The sequence below is a fragment of the Rattus rattus genome, chromosome 15 (genome assembly GCF_011064425.1).
Source record: "Rattus rattus isolate New Zealand chromosome 15, Rrattus_CSIRO_v1, whole genome shotgun sequence".
Taxonomy (NCBI): domain Eukaryota; kingdom Metazoa; phylum Chordata; class Mammalia; order Rodentia; family Muridae; genus Rattus; species Rattus rattus.
Window position 1 is genome coordinate 21,675,919 of NC_046168.1, and position 17,443 is coordinate 21,693,361.

General features: G+C 39.9%; 1 protein-coding gene across 1 annotated transcript in view; it reads left to right on the plus strand.

Annotated features, from left to right (window-relative positions):
- The window catches only part of Ccdc178 (coiled-coil domain containing 178), a 349,742-nt gene that overhangs the window by 120,245 nt on the left and 212,054 nt on the right, over positions 1 to 17,443 (plus strand). Inside the window, exons 14-18 of the mRNA XM_032886100.1 lie at positions 5,641 to 5,703; positions 7,256 to 7,417; positions 9,439 to 9,552; positions 11,261 to 11,406; positions 12,942 to 13,101. Of these exons, the coding sequence (XP_032741991.1) occupies positions 5,641 to 5,703; positions 7,256 to 7,417; positions 9,439 to 9,552; positions 11,261 to 11,406; positions 12,942 to 13,101 (645 nt within the window). The remainder of the gene's footprint in view (positions 1 to 5,640; positions 5,704 to 7,255; positions 7,418 to 9,438; positions 9,553 to 11,260; positions 11,407 to 12,941; positions 13,102 to 17,443) is intronic.

The window sequence follows — 17,443 nt, forward strand, 5'->3', positions numbered from 1 at the left end:
TTATGGTCTGCTCAGCTTAAAATATTTACTCTCTCACCCTTTATCAGAAGCTTTTCTGACCCCTCCTCTGAAGAGCTAAGTAATTGCAAAAGTCGGCACAGTCCTGAAGCCATGCCGGAAAGTACATGGAGAGAAGGGCTACTGTCCCACGACAGAGGCCTCGCTGCACTGTGCTAATGTCTCTGTAGAGGGCACAGAGCCAGCTCCCTGAGAACTCTGGCGAGACCCAAGGGCAGTAAAATGTAGATTTCGGACAAAGAACCTCAAAGGACCCTGGCCCTTTGAAAGGAGGAGGGTAAAAATGCCGATTGAATACAAGAGGAAGGTTATAGAGTCCCTCGCCAAGACTTTGTATGTTTCTCCACTGCCCTCTGCTGAGAAAGCTTTACTTTCCTCCTGCTGTCAAAGAACGCAGGGTCCAGCAATGCGTCCTAAATCCGAGTTCAAAGTAGTGGATGCTGGGCGCGGATAAGAGACCTCCTTGCAAATTGTTTGGTTCATTTGGTTGATGTGCGATAAGGACTGTGAGGACTGCAAAGTGCCCTTATGTATACAACTCTGAGCCTTCCCCAATTGTGGCCTTCAACATTAGAGGTGACTGAGAGGGGCGGGCTCAGGCAATGGTTAAGAGTATCTGCTGCTCTTCCAAAGGATCAGAGTTCCATTCCCAGCACCCACTTTGGGGGCTCACGAGTGCCTGTAACTCAAGCCCCACAACACTGGACATCCTCTTCTGCCCTCTCCAGGCACTGAACATTACAAGTACAGACACTCGTTCACACAAATAACACCAACAGCATTTTTGTTTCATGCACATTTTAAAGATGGCAGACCAGATTCTTGACAGGATTTCTCTTGTTGGAAGTTTACCGTCTCACTCATTCCCAGTTCAATTCAGGTGAGGCGCCCTGGAAAGGAATGTGACAACATTGTTATAAGAGTGTATCAGCTAAGCATATCAAAATTACATGACAAACATTATTTCTCTGAGCAATACTGGTATTAAGTTGGATCATTTGGATGTAGTTACAGCCAATGCTGATCCAGCCCCAACCCTTATACATAGTAAGTAATCAACCTCTTATTTTGAGATAATATGGAGATATTTGCTCAAAGGCCTTAGCATCTTTAGCACATCAGAGTTAAATACTCTATGGGAAGAGTTGTGGAGGAGCAGTTTTCTGGGCTCCCATTGGCTTTCCAGTGCCCTGGCGATTTGAAGAACTCAGGAACCGTGTGGGCTGACTTACAAGCATCTTCCTTCCTGGAGAAGGTTGGTTTGCTTTGGCTCAACCCTACATCTTTATTCACAATGTCAATAAAGGACAACCGCCAAGGCCAGCCTGTCTTCCTACTGTATCGTTTCCCCAATAGCTAGGGGAAAAAAAAATACCCTGCCAAGCCTGATCCCTTAACCCATGTTCAGGTTGCTGATTACAAACAAAAGTCTATATGGTTATGGCATTTTAATGAACTCCTAGTGTCTCATGAAATAATAAATTCTAAGGCTAGGGTATTTTTAGTTTCAAAGAAAATAAAGCAGATGGATTCTCCAACATAGTCCCCAAAGGGAGCTTCTTTGTTATTCCCAAACTCATTTGTTTTAATAAATTATTCTTTTCAAAAGTTCTGTTGCAAGCACAGTGATGGCAGCTCCAGAAAGACTCAAGGATCTCAGCGCTAAATGCTATAGAGAGCATCAAGTAAGCGTCCAGCAGTAACTTGTGCTCATACTTACTTGAAGACAAGAACTACCTGACCTCGCTGACTTCCGTTTTCTCAGCTTCGAAAGTATACAATAGGAGCTACTATATTTTAGGTTCGGAATGTTCCCACATGGCCCCTGTGGCAAATGCTTGGTCTCCAGTACAGTGTTTATGGGCTGGTAGGAATACCAAGAGATAGGGCTTAGAAGACCTTTTGCCATTTGAGGATGTACTACTGTGGGATGCCGCTGTCTCTGCCCTTTCTTAATTGGCTTTCTGCCCATGGACTGTGTGCTTTGGTAAAATCCAATCTCCTTCCATAAAGTTCCTACTTGCCCTTGGCCTAAAAGCAAGGCCTGGAGTTCATAACTAGAACCTCTGAGTTCATGAACAGAACAGAGCCCTCTCCTCCTCACAATTGACCATCACAAGTGTATGTTAAGAGAAGTAGACTAGCCATTGATATCTCACTAAGAGACCATGAAGATAAATGTACACACACACACACACACACACACACACACACACACACACACCATCTACCATGTACCACATTAACTGTAGTGGGCCTTCAGCCTCTCCTTAATCTACACCAGTTGTTCTCGACCTGTGAGTCTTGACTCCTTTAGTGTTGAATGACCCTTTCACAGGGGTTGCATAGTAGATACCCTGTATATCAATATTTACATTATAATTCATAACAGTAGCAAACTTGTAGTTATGAAATAGTAAAGAAAATAATTTTATGGTTGGGGGAACACCACACATGGGGAACTATATTAAAGGGTCAGACCATTAGGAAGGTTCAGAACCACTGCTCTACACAATTCCAATATGCACAAATTTCCATGGGCTTCTAGCCATACAATTAAGCAAGGACTCCTGTATCTATAAAACACATGTAAAATCAGCACATTCTCTCCAAAGTGGTGTCCAATAAATGTTAAAACAGCAAAGCGATTCACAAATACTGCAGTCTCTGTCATGCCCCAGCTCCTGTCTTTGAGCCTTTCCAGCAATGGTGCAGTAGAGTTTGAGGAAGCAGCTTACATACTGGGCCCTGTGTTAATTCAACTTTATGATCATCTCCTCCTGGGTTTGTCATCAGCAGCTACAAGATGATTCATGCAGCATAATTCCAGGAGCACCTCTACAGAGCCCATAACTTCGCAGGGTGTATTCCATTTCATAGCCCACCGTGGAGTTACTATCGGACTGACATATTCTCATCCCAAGTCTTTGTTTCAGCTCTCAACTACCTGTAATATAGGCTCCTGAACCTTGTTCTACCAAGACTGACTGCTTCTGCGACAGCCTGGTAAAGCTAGCCCCTCAAGGAGGAGACAGGCACAAGACAATGGGTGGAGCTAGTCCCTTAAGGAGGAGACAGGCACAAGAATATGGGTGGCTCTACATAGAACTGCTATCACTTTATAGGGTTTTAAGAATCTAGAAATCATTAGGAAGCCAAACCTGTACGATCAGATGCCTAAGTCATCAGGTTATGTGAATTAGCCCTTCATCTAGGCCAGCCATGGGCAAAGCTCTTAGACAAGGAAGCTGCCTGCTCTGATCTTAGACTATTTAAGTAGTTGTCCCAGTTTTCCAATATGAAAGGAAAGCAGGTTTAATAGCTATTTTACATAGTTAGTTGTGAAGTTAGGGTAAGGTGGTCACACAGTAAGCACATTCCTATTTTAACCTCCTCTAGCCAAAGCACAAGTGAAGTTTGCCTGTTGAGGTCACCATTTCTGCCTTGTGCACTGGGTGGAACTGCATAGATGCCTCTCCTTGCTTAAAGCCACCCTCCTTTCTTGTACCATTTAGACCTAAGAACTGATACTCAGAAGGTCTCTAGCAGAACCTTAATCCAACCTGGGACAAATTTGAAGATCCATGCTTGCTTACTGGTTCTCTATGGTGGTGACTAAAAAAGTTGGAGGAACTATATCCCATGTCTCTCTCTCTCTCCCTCCCCTCCTCCCTCCTCTCTCCCTCCCTCCCTCCCTCCCTCTCCTCCTCCTCTCCTCTCTCTCCTCCCTCCTCTCTCCCTCCCTCCATAATCAACCTTCAGGGACATATCCTGGGAATATAAGCTGTCAAGAGGAGTCACCCTACTCTTTTGTGATACCCTATAGCCTGACCACTGGTCATTGGAGGCTCATTTTATCATATTTGTCCTTTGTGTCCTAGAGGTAGGATACTTTGAAGGACAGTGGCAGCAGTCCCTTCAGGAAGCATCCAACCTCTAGGTTATTGTGAATGGACCTGGGGTCCAGTTGTTTATCTGTAAGGAGTATAATGGCTAGAACATTCTTACAACTTGGGTAAATTGTGACTTTAGTTGCCCAGTCAAAACTAGATGCTTTCCCACATGGAGTCCAGTCTGGATATATAGAGGTTGGAAGAAGTAAGACAGAAAGCTTGGGAAATCTCTCTTAGGCTCTAGAAAGAAACTTGTGGTACTATGGATTCCTGCACTGGAGTAGAGTTTCATGTAGATAACGATGTCAAATGATTTTAACATGATCTAGAGTCACCTGGGCAAAGAGTCTCAGGGAGAGATTGGTTGTCTCCATTAGGCTGACCTCTGAGTCTGTGGAGGAGTAACTTGATTAAGTTAAATGAGGTAGGAAGACTTGCCCACTGTTGGTAGCAACATTCCTTTGGCAACGTTCCTGAACTGTGAGAAAGCAAGAAAGTGAGCTGTACTCTAGTGTGACACATTAATCCATTGTTCTTTGCTCTTGACTGTCAAGGCAGTGTGACCAGCTGTTCAAGTTCCTACCACCTTGACTGTCCACCGATGGTGGACTCTGAGTTTGAACTCTGAACCAAATAAATTGTCAGAGTACCTTATCACTGCAATGGGAAGTGAAATGGAGGCAGTTTTGTGTTAGTTTTGGTTTTTGTTTTTATCAAAACCACCATGCTTTAAATAACTTGGTAATTTGTCATGAATACAAGTTAACAAGCGACAAATACTGGAAACTGCTATGAAGCATTAATGAACATGTAACCTGGATTCAAAGAATGTGGGCACAGGCATCAGCCTTACCAACTGGAGAAGAAATACTCTGCTGCTTGAATAAACAATATTAATTCTCATTGCTGTCTGGGTAAAGGAAGGGCTGGAACATGAGCCAGTGTGCTAGCTTCTCCTTATTGCCTCTGTGGACCAGATATATCTATGGGGTCAGCAATGAAGTGGGGAAGTCCTAAACCGTTAAGAACCTATGGTTCCTCTTTGCAAACGTGAGTGTCTCATTTCAATCTGGAGAGCAGCCTAAAGGTAGACCAGCTACACTCTCAGACATTGGACTCCAGTGTGATCACAAGGCAGATGGACCTACAGAATGACTTCTGATGCTGGTCTGTGTCATTTCAAAGCCAGACTGGATAATTAAGATCATTATCTGTGGAACAAAGGAAAGATGCTTTCTACCCCCTTTGACTCCTAATTCTGAAAGAATGTATTTTTCTTAAAAAAAAAAAAAAAGGAAAATTTTCTAGTCAGTTGGAGGTTATAATAACACTGCTTATGCATCACACATGATTGTATCTGTTTTGCTTTCAACACTCACAGTATTTATGCTGGAAAATAAAACTAAAATGAATCCATTTTCCTGGAAGAAAAGGAGCCAAAGATAATCTAGCTTTTACTCTGTGACTTTCTTTTGCAGGTCAGGACTATAAAATACAACCTAGATGAAATGAAATCCTGCCGCTTCCTCTATATCATTTAAATGCTTTGTCTCAAATAATATTAATGTCTTTAAAAATAATTATAACATGTAAATACAATGACTAATTTGCTCTTTATTTTTATACAAATAAACTGTATCTTATATTATTACCAGCAGTTAATTTTTTTATTTTTAAATATTCTTCATAAATAAATAAAGTCTTCATTTGACAACTTTTTGACATGCAGGCTAGAGAAGATTTTCTGAAGAGGCTTATAAGAAGTCACATAGCCACAGGTCTTGAGGTTCAGGTAATACTAATTTGGCTTCTGTTTTCCTCTTCCTTTAATTTGCATTTTACTTAGCATTTTAAATTTGCCTGTAATGAGGCATCTTTTGTCACTGCTCGGTTTGCAAGCCAGCACTTTTCTCTCCTTAGCTGATGACAGTTGGCCTCTGTGTACAACTGGAGTGTCTGATCATGCATAAAGAAACTGACCTCCCATGCACATATCTCATTTTGTGGCTTAATGGGAATTTCTGCCAGTCTAGTGAAAGGGCAGAAGACTCTTATTCCAAACTGTCTAACTCCTTAGTTTGCTTTCTGATGATGCGACATTTTCTTTACTTTTAGTGTCTCTCACTGGGATCTCTTTATTTAACCCTGAAAAAAAAAAGTGCTGTGATATTTCTATAGAAAGTCTTTGGAATGGAAATATGTTAACTAGCCAACCCGAGTTGTATTTTTCAATTTTGTTTGTCTATTGGAACCAAGCTTTGATACGCCAGTCTGTTCCAGAATGCTTCCCCTTTAGAAATACGTATATGTTAAGGTGGGATTGTTAACGGTAAGGGAATTAAACTCATGAGGCAAAGGAGATCATATTCTTGTGATGTTGTAGAAAACATTTAATCTCAATCGAGGATTTTTACCTTGTCTTCTCGGTTACTCAGATCCCAGATAAAAAGACATACAACTTTCATATTTATAATAAGCCTTAATCAGCATTAGTGCTGGGCAGATAGCTAACCTCAAAGGTATTAAAATCTAATTCCCTATCAATAACCCCAAGTTATACATTGCTGTGTTCCATCTGGAGAGCTCTTAACTCCGATTGATGAGCCCTCACAGCCATGTTTTCAAGATTACGGCATCTCCTCTCTCTCTCTCTCTCTCTCTCTCTCTCTCTCTCTCTCTCTCTCTCTCTCCCCCCACCCCCTGTGGTTCCTGCCTTAGATCCTAAACCCGGGAACCAAATCTCTGCTGTTTCCCTTCTGCTGGCTGCAGGCTATAGGCATCTTTATTCTCCAATCAGAGATGACTTAGTGGGCAAGGTTACATAGAGTCACTTGGGTCTACTTACAGTTTCTCTCATGCTTGGTGCACCCAGACCTTGGAGATCCATATTAGCATTATAATACATAGCAAAAAACCAAACCTCAACAGTGTGATGTGAGATGTCTGGATCCTTAATCTGACTCTATAAAGGGCGACTCCTGTAGTTTTGATAGATATTTCCTTAATATTTTTGTAGTCAGCCAAGTCATTTATGCCTAATATTTTCTCATAATTTCCCTGCTCTTTGTTTGCTTTTCAACTTCCAAACATGTGTTGCTGTCAGGCACTTACACGTACTGGTCCCTAACAGGTACTTGAGAATATCTGGTCTTTCTTGTCTATTTATTGTTTTTCCTCTCTCATTGTTTCGTTGCTATTTGCTGTTAAAAGATACTGTAGTCTTACCCCTTGCTTTTATATTAGAGGCTTGTAGTATTTGATTTTCAAAAGATAGCACTGAATCGTTCTTAATAAACATGTGTGTAATTAACAATGAATGAATGGTTTGTATTCTTGGTTGACAGAAAAGGCTGTATTCCGTTGAAGAATCCCAGTTTGCTGAAATGCAGGAGTATATAAGAAGAAAGGTACTCTATAATGCGGCTCTGTTAGAAATACAGGAACCACTGAAAGAGTTTGAAAAAGAGGCTGAGAGAATCAGGAACATTCACAAAGAGCACTCTAAAGTAAGCATTTACAATAATTCATTCCATAAAAATTTATTCATAACTAATCTTCTACTTTCAGGGATATTTTCATTACTAAGTAATATATGTGATGATATATAAAGAAAGAGAAAATTATGATTTCCTATAGGAAAATCACAAACCCTTCAAGTTCCCTTTTCATGATCACACCATTATTAATTCATTTAAGAACTGTCTGGCAAGGCCCACTGTCTACAACTCTGTAATCGATCTTACACTATACTTAGGCCAAACTGTTTTGAAACTGAGTGAGCAAAGACTGGCCTGGTGAGATTGCCCAACACAAAGTACTCTTGATTTAATCTCCACTGCTTCTTAATGAGATGCTAAAAGATTATGTTGACTTGATTATAAAATATGAGGTATCATGACATTTTACAGGTAAGTTTTTGTGCATAGAAAAGTTAAGACAGCTGGGGTGAAAAATAAAGCAAATATGGATAAATTATTTTCAAAATTACAAGTTTCTGTCAGTAACTGATATTACTGGCCCTTCCCAAAGGGAAAAAATCATAAAAAATATGTGTACATGCTATCATTTATCTTTATGAGAGGTGGGGGGTGTGGTAAGAGCAATGCATTCTTGTCTTTCTCTGCAGGGAAGACACATAGACTTGGGACAATTTGGCAATGTTGTTTTTCCTTTGCAAATGATGGTGTAACTTTGGGCATTTGGCTATTAACAATTTTCAAAATGTTTTTGTTTTTAAAATGTGAGTTACAAGGTATTACTGCTGTAAGGGTCCAAAAATCACTGAAGGAAGGCCCCAGACTCAGCTAGTGTGCAAAGAGAGAGAACGGTTTATTCTGCAGAAAACAACCAGCATTTGGAAGTCAACTATTCTTTGAAGTGGCAACCCTAGACAAAGGCACACAGACCTTCTTAAGAAGTATTAGGGGAATTTTCCAGAAGGATTAGATAATCTAAAATTTCATTGGTGAGTGCTAGGGGGTAAGAAGGGTCAGTTTCTGATGGGCTTGTGCCAGGTGGTCAGTGGTCTGCTTTCTTATGTTGTGAATGTTTATCCACAGAATGAGATAGGGGTCCCCAGCACAGATGCCCATCCTGAGATAAATAGTTCCCCATTTTTGTTATTTCTCGTCTGTTCTTTGGGAGGAGGTTTTATGAACTTGTTCCTGGATTTTATGGTCTGGTCCATAAATGGAGACAAAGGGGTTTGTGTTGTCCTTTCACTGTTAAAAGGATTTGTTTTGACTTTCAAAGTCTTTCTATGAACTATTCAAGAAGGGGTTTTCTGGTATTTTAAACTATAGAAACATGAGCAAGTGGGGGCTTCTGAAGGGGACCCCAACATCCACGAGGAACACATAACCAGTACTAAACCTGGTTTTAGTAATGACGTTCTCTTACGTTAATGATGGGAGTTTATTAATTATCTCAAATGTCTCAATGTCATTGTCTAATTTGAATTGTATAATTATGAATTCCACCAATGTTCAATGATTTCTGTTTTCCTTCATATTCTAATAGTCATGGCTTTATATCTTCTCATTGCTCACCAATCATTCCTTATTTTGTCTTTTAATAGGTAAAAAATGAGAAAACCTAGCCATTTAGCACCAAGTCTGGGAATGAATAAGTTTTTGTGCATTTTCTTTTTGACAATGGTTCTAACAATTTGTATTTAGAACTTCAAATATATCTTAAATATTTAGTATATATAAAGTGTTTAAGATATTTTATATATTTAATAGAAATAGTTTTATATTTATATATTAAATATCTAACATATAAAATATTGCTATGTTTGCTCATCCTTTTTGCTTATTTAACTGAAACATAGACTTTCCATGTCTGAGATAATTCCAACAGAATTTGAGGTTTGATGTGTCATAGCCTAGAGCTCATACATGGGCAGTGTCCTTTCCTTTCATATGTTAAAACAGACATTAGGATTATTAAGAGAGTTACTGCATACAGTTTATCTAAACCAATGAATCACAAAGGTTACACGGTGTAAAATCAGAGTGTCTTCTAGATGGTTCGTGACATACGGAGGAGGAAAGAACGTGTTAAAAGAAAAGTAGAGGCAACAAAGAAAAAATTACAGAAAAAAAGCAAGAAAACCCTCAAGGAACTCACAAAAACTGAGGTGAAAATTTTAGCTTTCAATTTATAACTTCTTAGATCAAAGAAAACTCATCATACATAATTGTGTCTTGAATTGTTCTCACTGAATGGGTTCTGCATACACATACACATGCATACACATGTCACACACACACACACACACACACACACACACACACATACACACACTGCATCCATGTAGCCTCTTTTTCCCACTGCTCTACTCTATCAGGCACACAAAGTCTGGCAAGAAAACATTTCAAAGCAAGCGAAAATTCGCACAGGGTTTATGCAAAAATCTGCCACTTTCTTTAATCACACACTGACCTCTCCTCGTAGCTTCAAGAAAGCACTGAAGCAAAAGAAAGACGAAAGGGAGGAGATGCCCAATGGGAAGGAGAAAAAGGATGCTGGCGTCCCCCCATAGTTCTTCCTTCAAAACAGTCTCTGCTGTTGGGGGATGTTTAGAGGACCCAGAGGCCCTTCCCTAGCTAGGCAGGTGAAATCTTCTGAGAACGCCATCCTTGTGACTGGGATCAATGCCTTTAGAAACCACTCATGGAGGTGGAATTCCACTCCTTTCCTCATGGGAGCTCACAACAGGCATCATCATTAAAAACAAAAACAAAACAAAAACAAAACCAAGCCTCGGGCAAACACCAAATCTACCTACCCTTTATTCCTGAACTTGTCAGGCCATTTTGCTTGAAAGAGCAAATGTTCACTGCATAAGCTACCTGTTCCATTGCATTGTATTACTGTAGCGGGAGTGATCTAAAATGGAAGGGAAAACAATAGAGGAGACTGGGAAGGAGGAAGGAGGGGAGACAGGGAAGGGAATGGTTATAAAAGTTTTATCCCTAAGTCTAGTAGTCTGATCTTCTCCAATTTATGAAATCATTATCAGAAATTTGTTTTTCAATGAGAAACCATACTCAGATGCAGCAACTCTAATCGTTAGTAAATTATAATAATGATGTACGATTTGGCAATATGTCATTATTTTTAAGAGATTATAATTTAATTAAAATATACAATTTTAAATTTTTAAGTCATTTACCAGAAAGATGTTTGTTTTAGAAAGCATCTTCATTGAGATGTCTAAAGCTATTTCTTTCTCAGCTTTCTTATTTTGGACACTTTTACGAATACTTTCGTTTAGTCAGCTTTGGGCAGTCACATGATAACACAGCCCTCTACCTTGCTAGGGTAAATATGTCAACCATGTTTTTGTTACACTGAGTGATCACACTGAGTCTAGGTTTCTTAATTATACAACACCCTATTGGAGATCAGCTCACCTAAGACACATCTCAACATAGAATTAATTTCCCAGAATCACCCGGGAAAAATTTTGTGGATGAAATGCTGTTGTTTGACATGTAAAAGCATCAGTCTTTACTTAGCCACCTGGCCACACCCCCAGTGTGTGTGTGTGTGTGTGTGTGTGTGTGTGTGTGTGTGTGCACGTGTGCACGTGTACCAGAATATGCATGCGTGCTTTAGGGCATGTGGAGTGAGAACAGGCTGCTATTGAACCGGTGGGAAAGCAGATAGGGAAAGAAGTGTTTCTCTCCTTTTAGGAAGTGCCTTCTAATAGTGAGGAACTTGAGCGTCCATCATTGCCCACCTTGCCAAGAGGTTGCCACTCTGTATGAAGTCAGCCTGTGTGTTAGAATTCCAAAGATTTAAACATCTAAGTGTTAAAACTTCTTTGAAACTTTTTGCAGGGAAAGGGCACAGTAATTCACCAAGAAATTGAGATAGCTAAAACCAAAACATTTGTTTTCCACGAGAAAAGCAAGGAGCTGAGCAAGGAGATAATGATAATGAATCTGGAGAGGAAAAGCTTCGAAGAAAAACTTGAAAAGTTGCAGTAAGTTCTGTCAAAATAATAATCATGTTTAACGTGAGATTCATAAAATGTTCATATTTAATATTTATTCTTAAAATGGCTTCTATTTTTCTCAGAGTTTTATCAAATACATGTGAGGACATATGATATCTAATCATTTTTGTTTGTATAAGCTGCTTTCATTATTTATTTCTCTCCTAAGTTTATTCTTATGCTAATAACTGGGGATTGTTCACTTTTTCCCACATATGTAAACCTTCTCTCTCTAGCATTAATAATATCTTGTGTTAATTCAACACATTGTTATTGTGTTTGAACATGTTAAATAATTTATGGTTTTCCTCTAACAAATTTAAGGGAAGAATTTAGAAACAGATATTCTGTAGCATCCCTTATCATCCATTCACATCTCCCTTTTCCAAAAAAGTACTTTCTTGTGAGCTCACCTCATAAGTGAGAGCTGCTCTCAGTAACGGTCCTTGGCTCCTCTCTGACGGTAGTCACAGGTTCACACAGTGTTTATGTGCTCTGGTGTGGAACCCACTCGTGTTCTCCTCCTGTATTCATATTGGTTCTTGTCTCCTGTTAAACATTTTTGCTTAATGATTAGAAGAATATTGGCTTATCACATTAGGAGTTTATATATAGGGCTGGAGATGGCTCAGCCGTTAAAGGCTAGGCTCACAACCAAAAATATAATATATATATATATATATATATATATATATATATATATATATATACCTTATATATATATGATGGAGTGGTCCTGGATGATGCCTTAATAGATAAAACCCTTACTATGCCCACTCTGCCTACTTGACAGCCTAAGTTCAATTCCCAGTCTTACCACAGGAGAGCCTCTGACTCCACACAAAAACTTTCATCCACATCCATGTACATTACACAAACTGATACATACGCATACACATCTATGCATGCACGCATACATGCGCGTGCACACGCACGCGTACACACACACACACACACACACACACACACACACACACACACACACACACACACACCACAAGCATATAAATAAAAACAATTGTTAACAAAGTCCAGTACCAGATCTTTAGTGGTGTCAAGTCAGTCTACCTAACAGGGCTTTATTTAATGATGTTTTCAACATGATCATGGTCATTTAGCTATTATCTCCAAAAGATTGATTTGCCTTTGTTCTATCATGTAAGAAAGCAAGAGAACTCATTGCTAAAAATATTAATACCTGAAACAATAGTATGGGTCTGGAAGATATAAACTTAAAATTATATGAGTTGTGCTAAAACTACAAAGACCTACATTTGGTGCAAATCTTCTTCAGGTTTTGTATTAGGTGCTTACCTCACGGTTGTGACCTGACAAGGTCTCCATGACCGTGCTATTCTTCAGTGATTATTGTGTGTTTCGACCACAGCTCAGCATTGGCTGTTCTCCTCTTAGCTTGTTTATTGTTGACACCCTTGTCTTACTTAACTCGATGGCGCTGCTTAGAGACGAGTGCTTTTCCTTCTGTAACCACCGAGTTCACATGTGAAACTCTTTCCCCACAGGGAAGAGTTCATGAAGTTGCGATTCGACAGGGAACACGTACACGGCGTGTTCGACCATATCTTAAGAGAGAGACAGCGCTGTGAAGAGAGGATCTTCGATGAGGAGAGGAGGTTCAAAAGGCTTACAGAAATGAGGAAGGACACCCTGAGGAACATCTTGGTGAGCCTTATTTGAAAACGTTAGAAAATGAAAGAAACGTGCCAGGGGTCGAGGAAGCAGCGCTACTTCATTTCCTGTGCTGGTGCGGCAGGGGTTCTTAGGTTTTAAACATCACTGTGTTGTAGAAACGTAAGTTGTGTTCATGCCAGAACTACATTTAGGCTTTAAGTAGAGATATTTTATTCCACATAAACACCATTTGAGTGTTGCAAGCGACACTCAAGGGTAACTGAGAATATCTCATATCCATTCCCTTAAAAATGTGTATAACATCTTGAAATCAAATGCCAAAACATATGTCTCATATCCGAATTTTATTAATCAAATCATTTAAAGCTATACATATTGAATTTTATTTAGACTATAACTAAATACAGGCATTAGTACAGAAATTATCACACTTTAAAGTTTACAATAGTTTTGATGTATATAATCGCAACTAACTAGTGAAAGTTTAAATACACATTTTAAATTATGGTTGTTGAGTTGCACAATGAGACTACTTAAGATACACGTGATATTATTTCATATTACACTTTTATCAGCTATTTTAATCCTACTAATATTCTGTTCTGATAAATGTATTTCAAATTCCCTTTCTTACATAAAGGAAAACAGACAATATGTTTTAAACTGGTCCAAATGTACCCCACATAAATGTTAATGGTGGTTTTGATTCATATTGTGATGAAATTATTATTAAATTAATCATAGCTACATAAATGGTGATGGGAAATAACAGTCTTTTACTTGAATATGGTTATTATTTAGAAAATGTTTTTTTCTTTCTTACAAAACTGGAAATAGCGGGCGCCATCTAGTGGCGATACGCGATGCCTCCTCCCTTGTGAAGAGATTCTGGGAACTTTGGTGACCAAGTCTCAGCCTTGTGACCCATGGGGACTGGGACACTGACACTAAAAACCAACTCTTGCTATAAGACTAAGTTACTGAGCACTCTTTCTCACCCCGTATGTTGGTGCAACTGTAGAATCACTTCCCTGATTTAATCACGTTTTACATTCCTCCTGTAAAACATGTTGGGATCTCCGCAAACACTCTTTGAGCGGAAGTTCAGCACTTCACCGTAACAAAATTAGTGAAATGGCAAAACAGAAGAAAACAAAACAGAGCAAGTACGACAAAGCAAGCGAAATGGTTAGTTGAAGAGACATGAAAAATTCCTGAACTAACCAGCTGCTAGCTCACAGAGATTTGCATTTTTCACCCAAAAGCCAGTTCTTGCCTTCCTGCCCGGAAGTAAGTCTCCAAGTAAGAGATCATTAGAAACCTAGTAAGGCCCCATGCTTTGCTGAGCACTGGTCTTCTCTTGACCCCTTTGAGTGTCTCACTGGTGTCTGTTTGTTGTCAACTAGACTCCTGTGACCATAATGCTCTTTTGATGACAGCAGCTATCACTTCCCCCCCGTGTCTTTAAAGCTCAGGATTCAGAGGAGGAAGTCAATAAAAACTAGGGGCATGAATCTATGAATAGATATACACAGCCATGCATGCGTGGATGAATGCTGCCTCCTTTGATAAGGTTGCTGGCCACATACACGCGTGATAGTGGCAAGAACTGGGTGTGCTTTCAAGACTGTATTTCATACTGCGCCAACCTGATAGTCCAAATACTTCCAGAACACCCCGGGGCCTTTATCGATACCATTCTCTCTTTCTTCTCCTGCCCCTACTCCTGCTCCCTTACACCCATCATCATATGTGAAATGTTTTCTAACCTTCTATCTGCCCGTGCGAAATAGTTAAATCTGCTATTGATTTCTAACCTTAAAGAATTTGTTGGAATAGCCTGATTATTGATGCTCACCAAGAACCTGAGAATATGAAGTCGATCCTTAACTGTCTTAGGTATATCTATCCTAACAGTTTGCCACATGTTCACCCAAAGCATGGTGTCCATCTGTGCGATAAGAAAATTCAGGGCTCACTGATGACCAGGGCTTCTCATTAGGGATACTTTTTATGTGGGGTTCGCATTAGGGCTTTAGTGGTAAACAGTGTGGTGACACACTATGGTTCCTTCCACAAGCTTGATGTTATTCCTTTTTAGAAACCGAGTGAGTTCATAAATTTCTACGTAAGGCAATCCAAGAAGGGAAATGTTATATGAAAGGTAAACTTGGTGTTATTGATCTGGACTGTCCCCTTTGGGCAGAAGAATTGATCACAGTTATAGATCACCTTTAGATATTGTTCATATTGTTTAGGGGGAAACCCTATGATATCTACTGTAATGTTAACCATGCAAGCAAAGGAGCATGCTAGAGCTAAAAGTGCACGCAACTAGCAAGAGACTCAGACCCTACACTCTGCGCTACGTTCTTGGCACCCAGTCGTTCCCCATGCCAAAGCTTCTCTCTCGTTTTTTTAAATTACTTATTACTGTAGTTTGTTGTTTCCTGCAGATCTCTGTAATTTGTGTCATGAGGGAAAAGCAATAAACTACCCTGGAAGAACGGTTTCCACATTGAGTCCGTACACAGACTCTACCTTTCAGTGTCTGTGAAAGTTTATTTTCCTCCTCAACATTGCTACCTGTCTTCCTGGGTAAAGAGCTCACACTTGCTCTGGCTGAGGACTTCAACACTGAGCAAGTCATCATTTCTTCACCTTTTTTCCCATGGAGAATGCTTGGCTTCTAACAAAATGGAAAACACAGCTCATTCAGCAGCTCGGCACCTAAATAGCAAAAATCAGACTACTTTAACCTCGACTCCAAGTGTATTCTGGTGTGCGAGCTACTTCTCTGGTTGCCTACACATCGTCTCGTCATTGGTGCATCATTTTTCTAAAATCTGCAGCTAATTGAGAAAAATGCTTTTTAAATTTAAGGGCAGGTGACAAGAAGTTCTGATTTTGTATCAAGGACCATGGCAGTTTTACCCAGACTTAGTCCTGAAGTGACTATAAGCACTTGTAAATCAAGAGAATGCTGCCAAATGGAGTAGTGGTTCTTAAATATAACTCTAAATGATTCTGGATATTTGATTTACTAAAGAATAAGAGCTTTTCCTTCTCTTTGCATCTTTCTGCTCAGTCTTGGAATTATTGCTAATGCAATGTTGAACCCCTATGTAAAACTGGAATAGAATAGAAAACTGGGCCACCATTTTTAGCTTTATATTCCCACGGCAGCTCAGAGGCCCCTCCTACAGTCTCTGGCTAGCTTCCTTTTCAAATTTGCTATGCATAGTTTTCTATGCAATGATGATATTTTGTGAACAGAGTTTACATATTATGCTTTTACAGTTGCTTTTATTCTCCAGTAAATTGCTATTTTTGTATCCCACTGCTTGCTACCGGTAAAAATATATAATTTCTTAAGTTTTGTTAGCATATATTAATTATGCATTGTGGCAGGCTTCATTATGACATTTCCACACATGTACATAATGCATTTTGATTGTATCCACACCTCATTAGCCCTGCAGAAGCCAAACACAGTGGTACATACCCATAACCCAAGAGTTAGGGACAGATCCCAGGAACTCAATGGCCCAGCTGCATCATTAATTTCTAGGTTCTGTTAGAGAACCTATCTCGAAGAATAAGAGACCACCAAATATTGGCCTCTGACCTGCACACACACACACACAAGGAACATGTACTTACACCACTCAGAGATACACACAGATATGATATTTTATGTGTTGTTATGATAAAATGAATATTTCTGTTTCCTGTGACATAAAGGTGATTGACATTTACTGATTATATGCACTGCATTGGAGAGGAATATAGTATATTAGATGATGTAGTACCAGACATTTTTAGTGACACCAAGAGCTCATAATGACTGGGACCCAGATTTTTTCTAGGTTCCTACTGGGTACCGCCCCAACCTGGCACTTCAAGTCACTGTAGGACTAGGCACCTTCCTCCACTGAGGCCAGACAAGGTAGCCCAATTAGAGGAAGAGTCAGGCAACAGAGTCAGGGCAAGCCCCCACTCCATTTGTTGGGGGACCTAATGAAGAGCAAAATGAGCATCTGCTATGTATTCTTGCAGGGGCGGGGGATGCTAGGTCAGCCTGTGTATCTGCACATGCTCTTTGTTTGGTATTCCAGTCTCTGAGAACCCCAAATATACAGGTCAGCTGACTCTGTTGGTTTTCCTGTGGAATTCCCTCAATCCTTCCTCCAACTCTCCCACAAGACTTCCCAGGCACTGTCCAATGTTTGTCGGTGGGTATCTGCATGTGTTTTGGTCAGCGGCTGGGTGAAGCCTCAGAAAGGACAGTTATGCTAGGCTCCTGTCTACAAGCACCACAGAGTACCAGTGTCAGGGATTGGTTCTTGCCCATGGGATGGGTCTCAAGCTG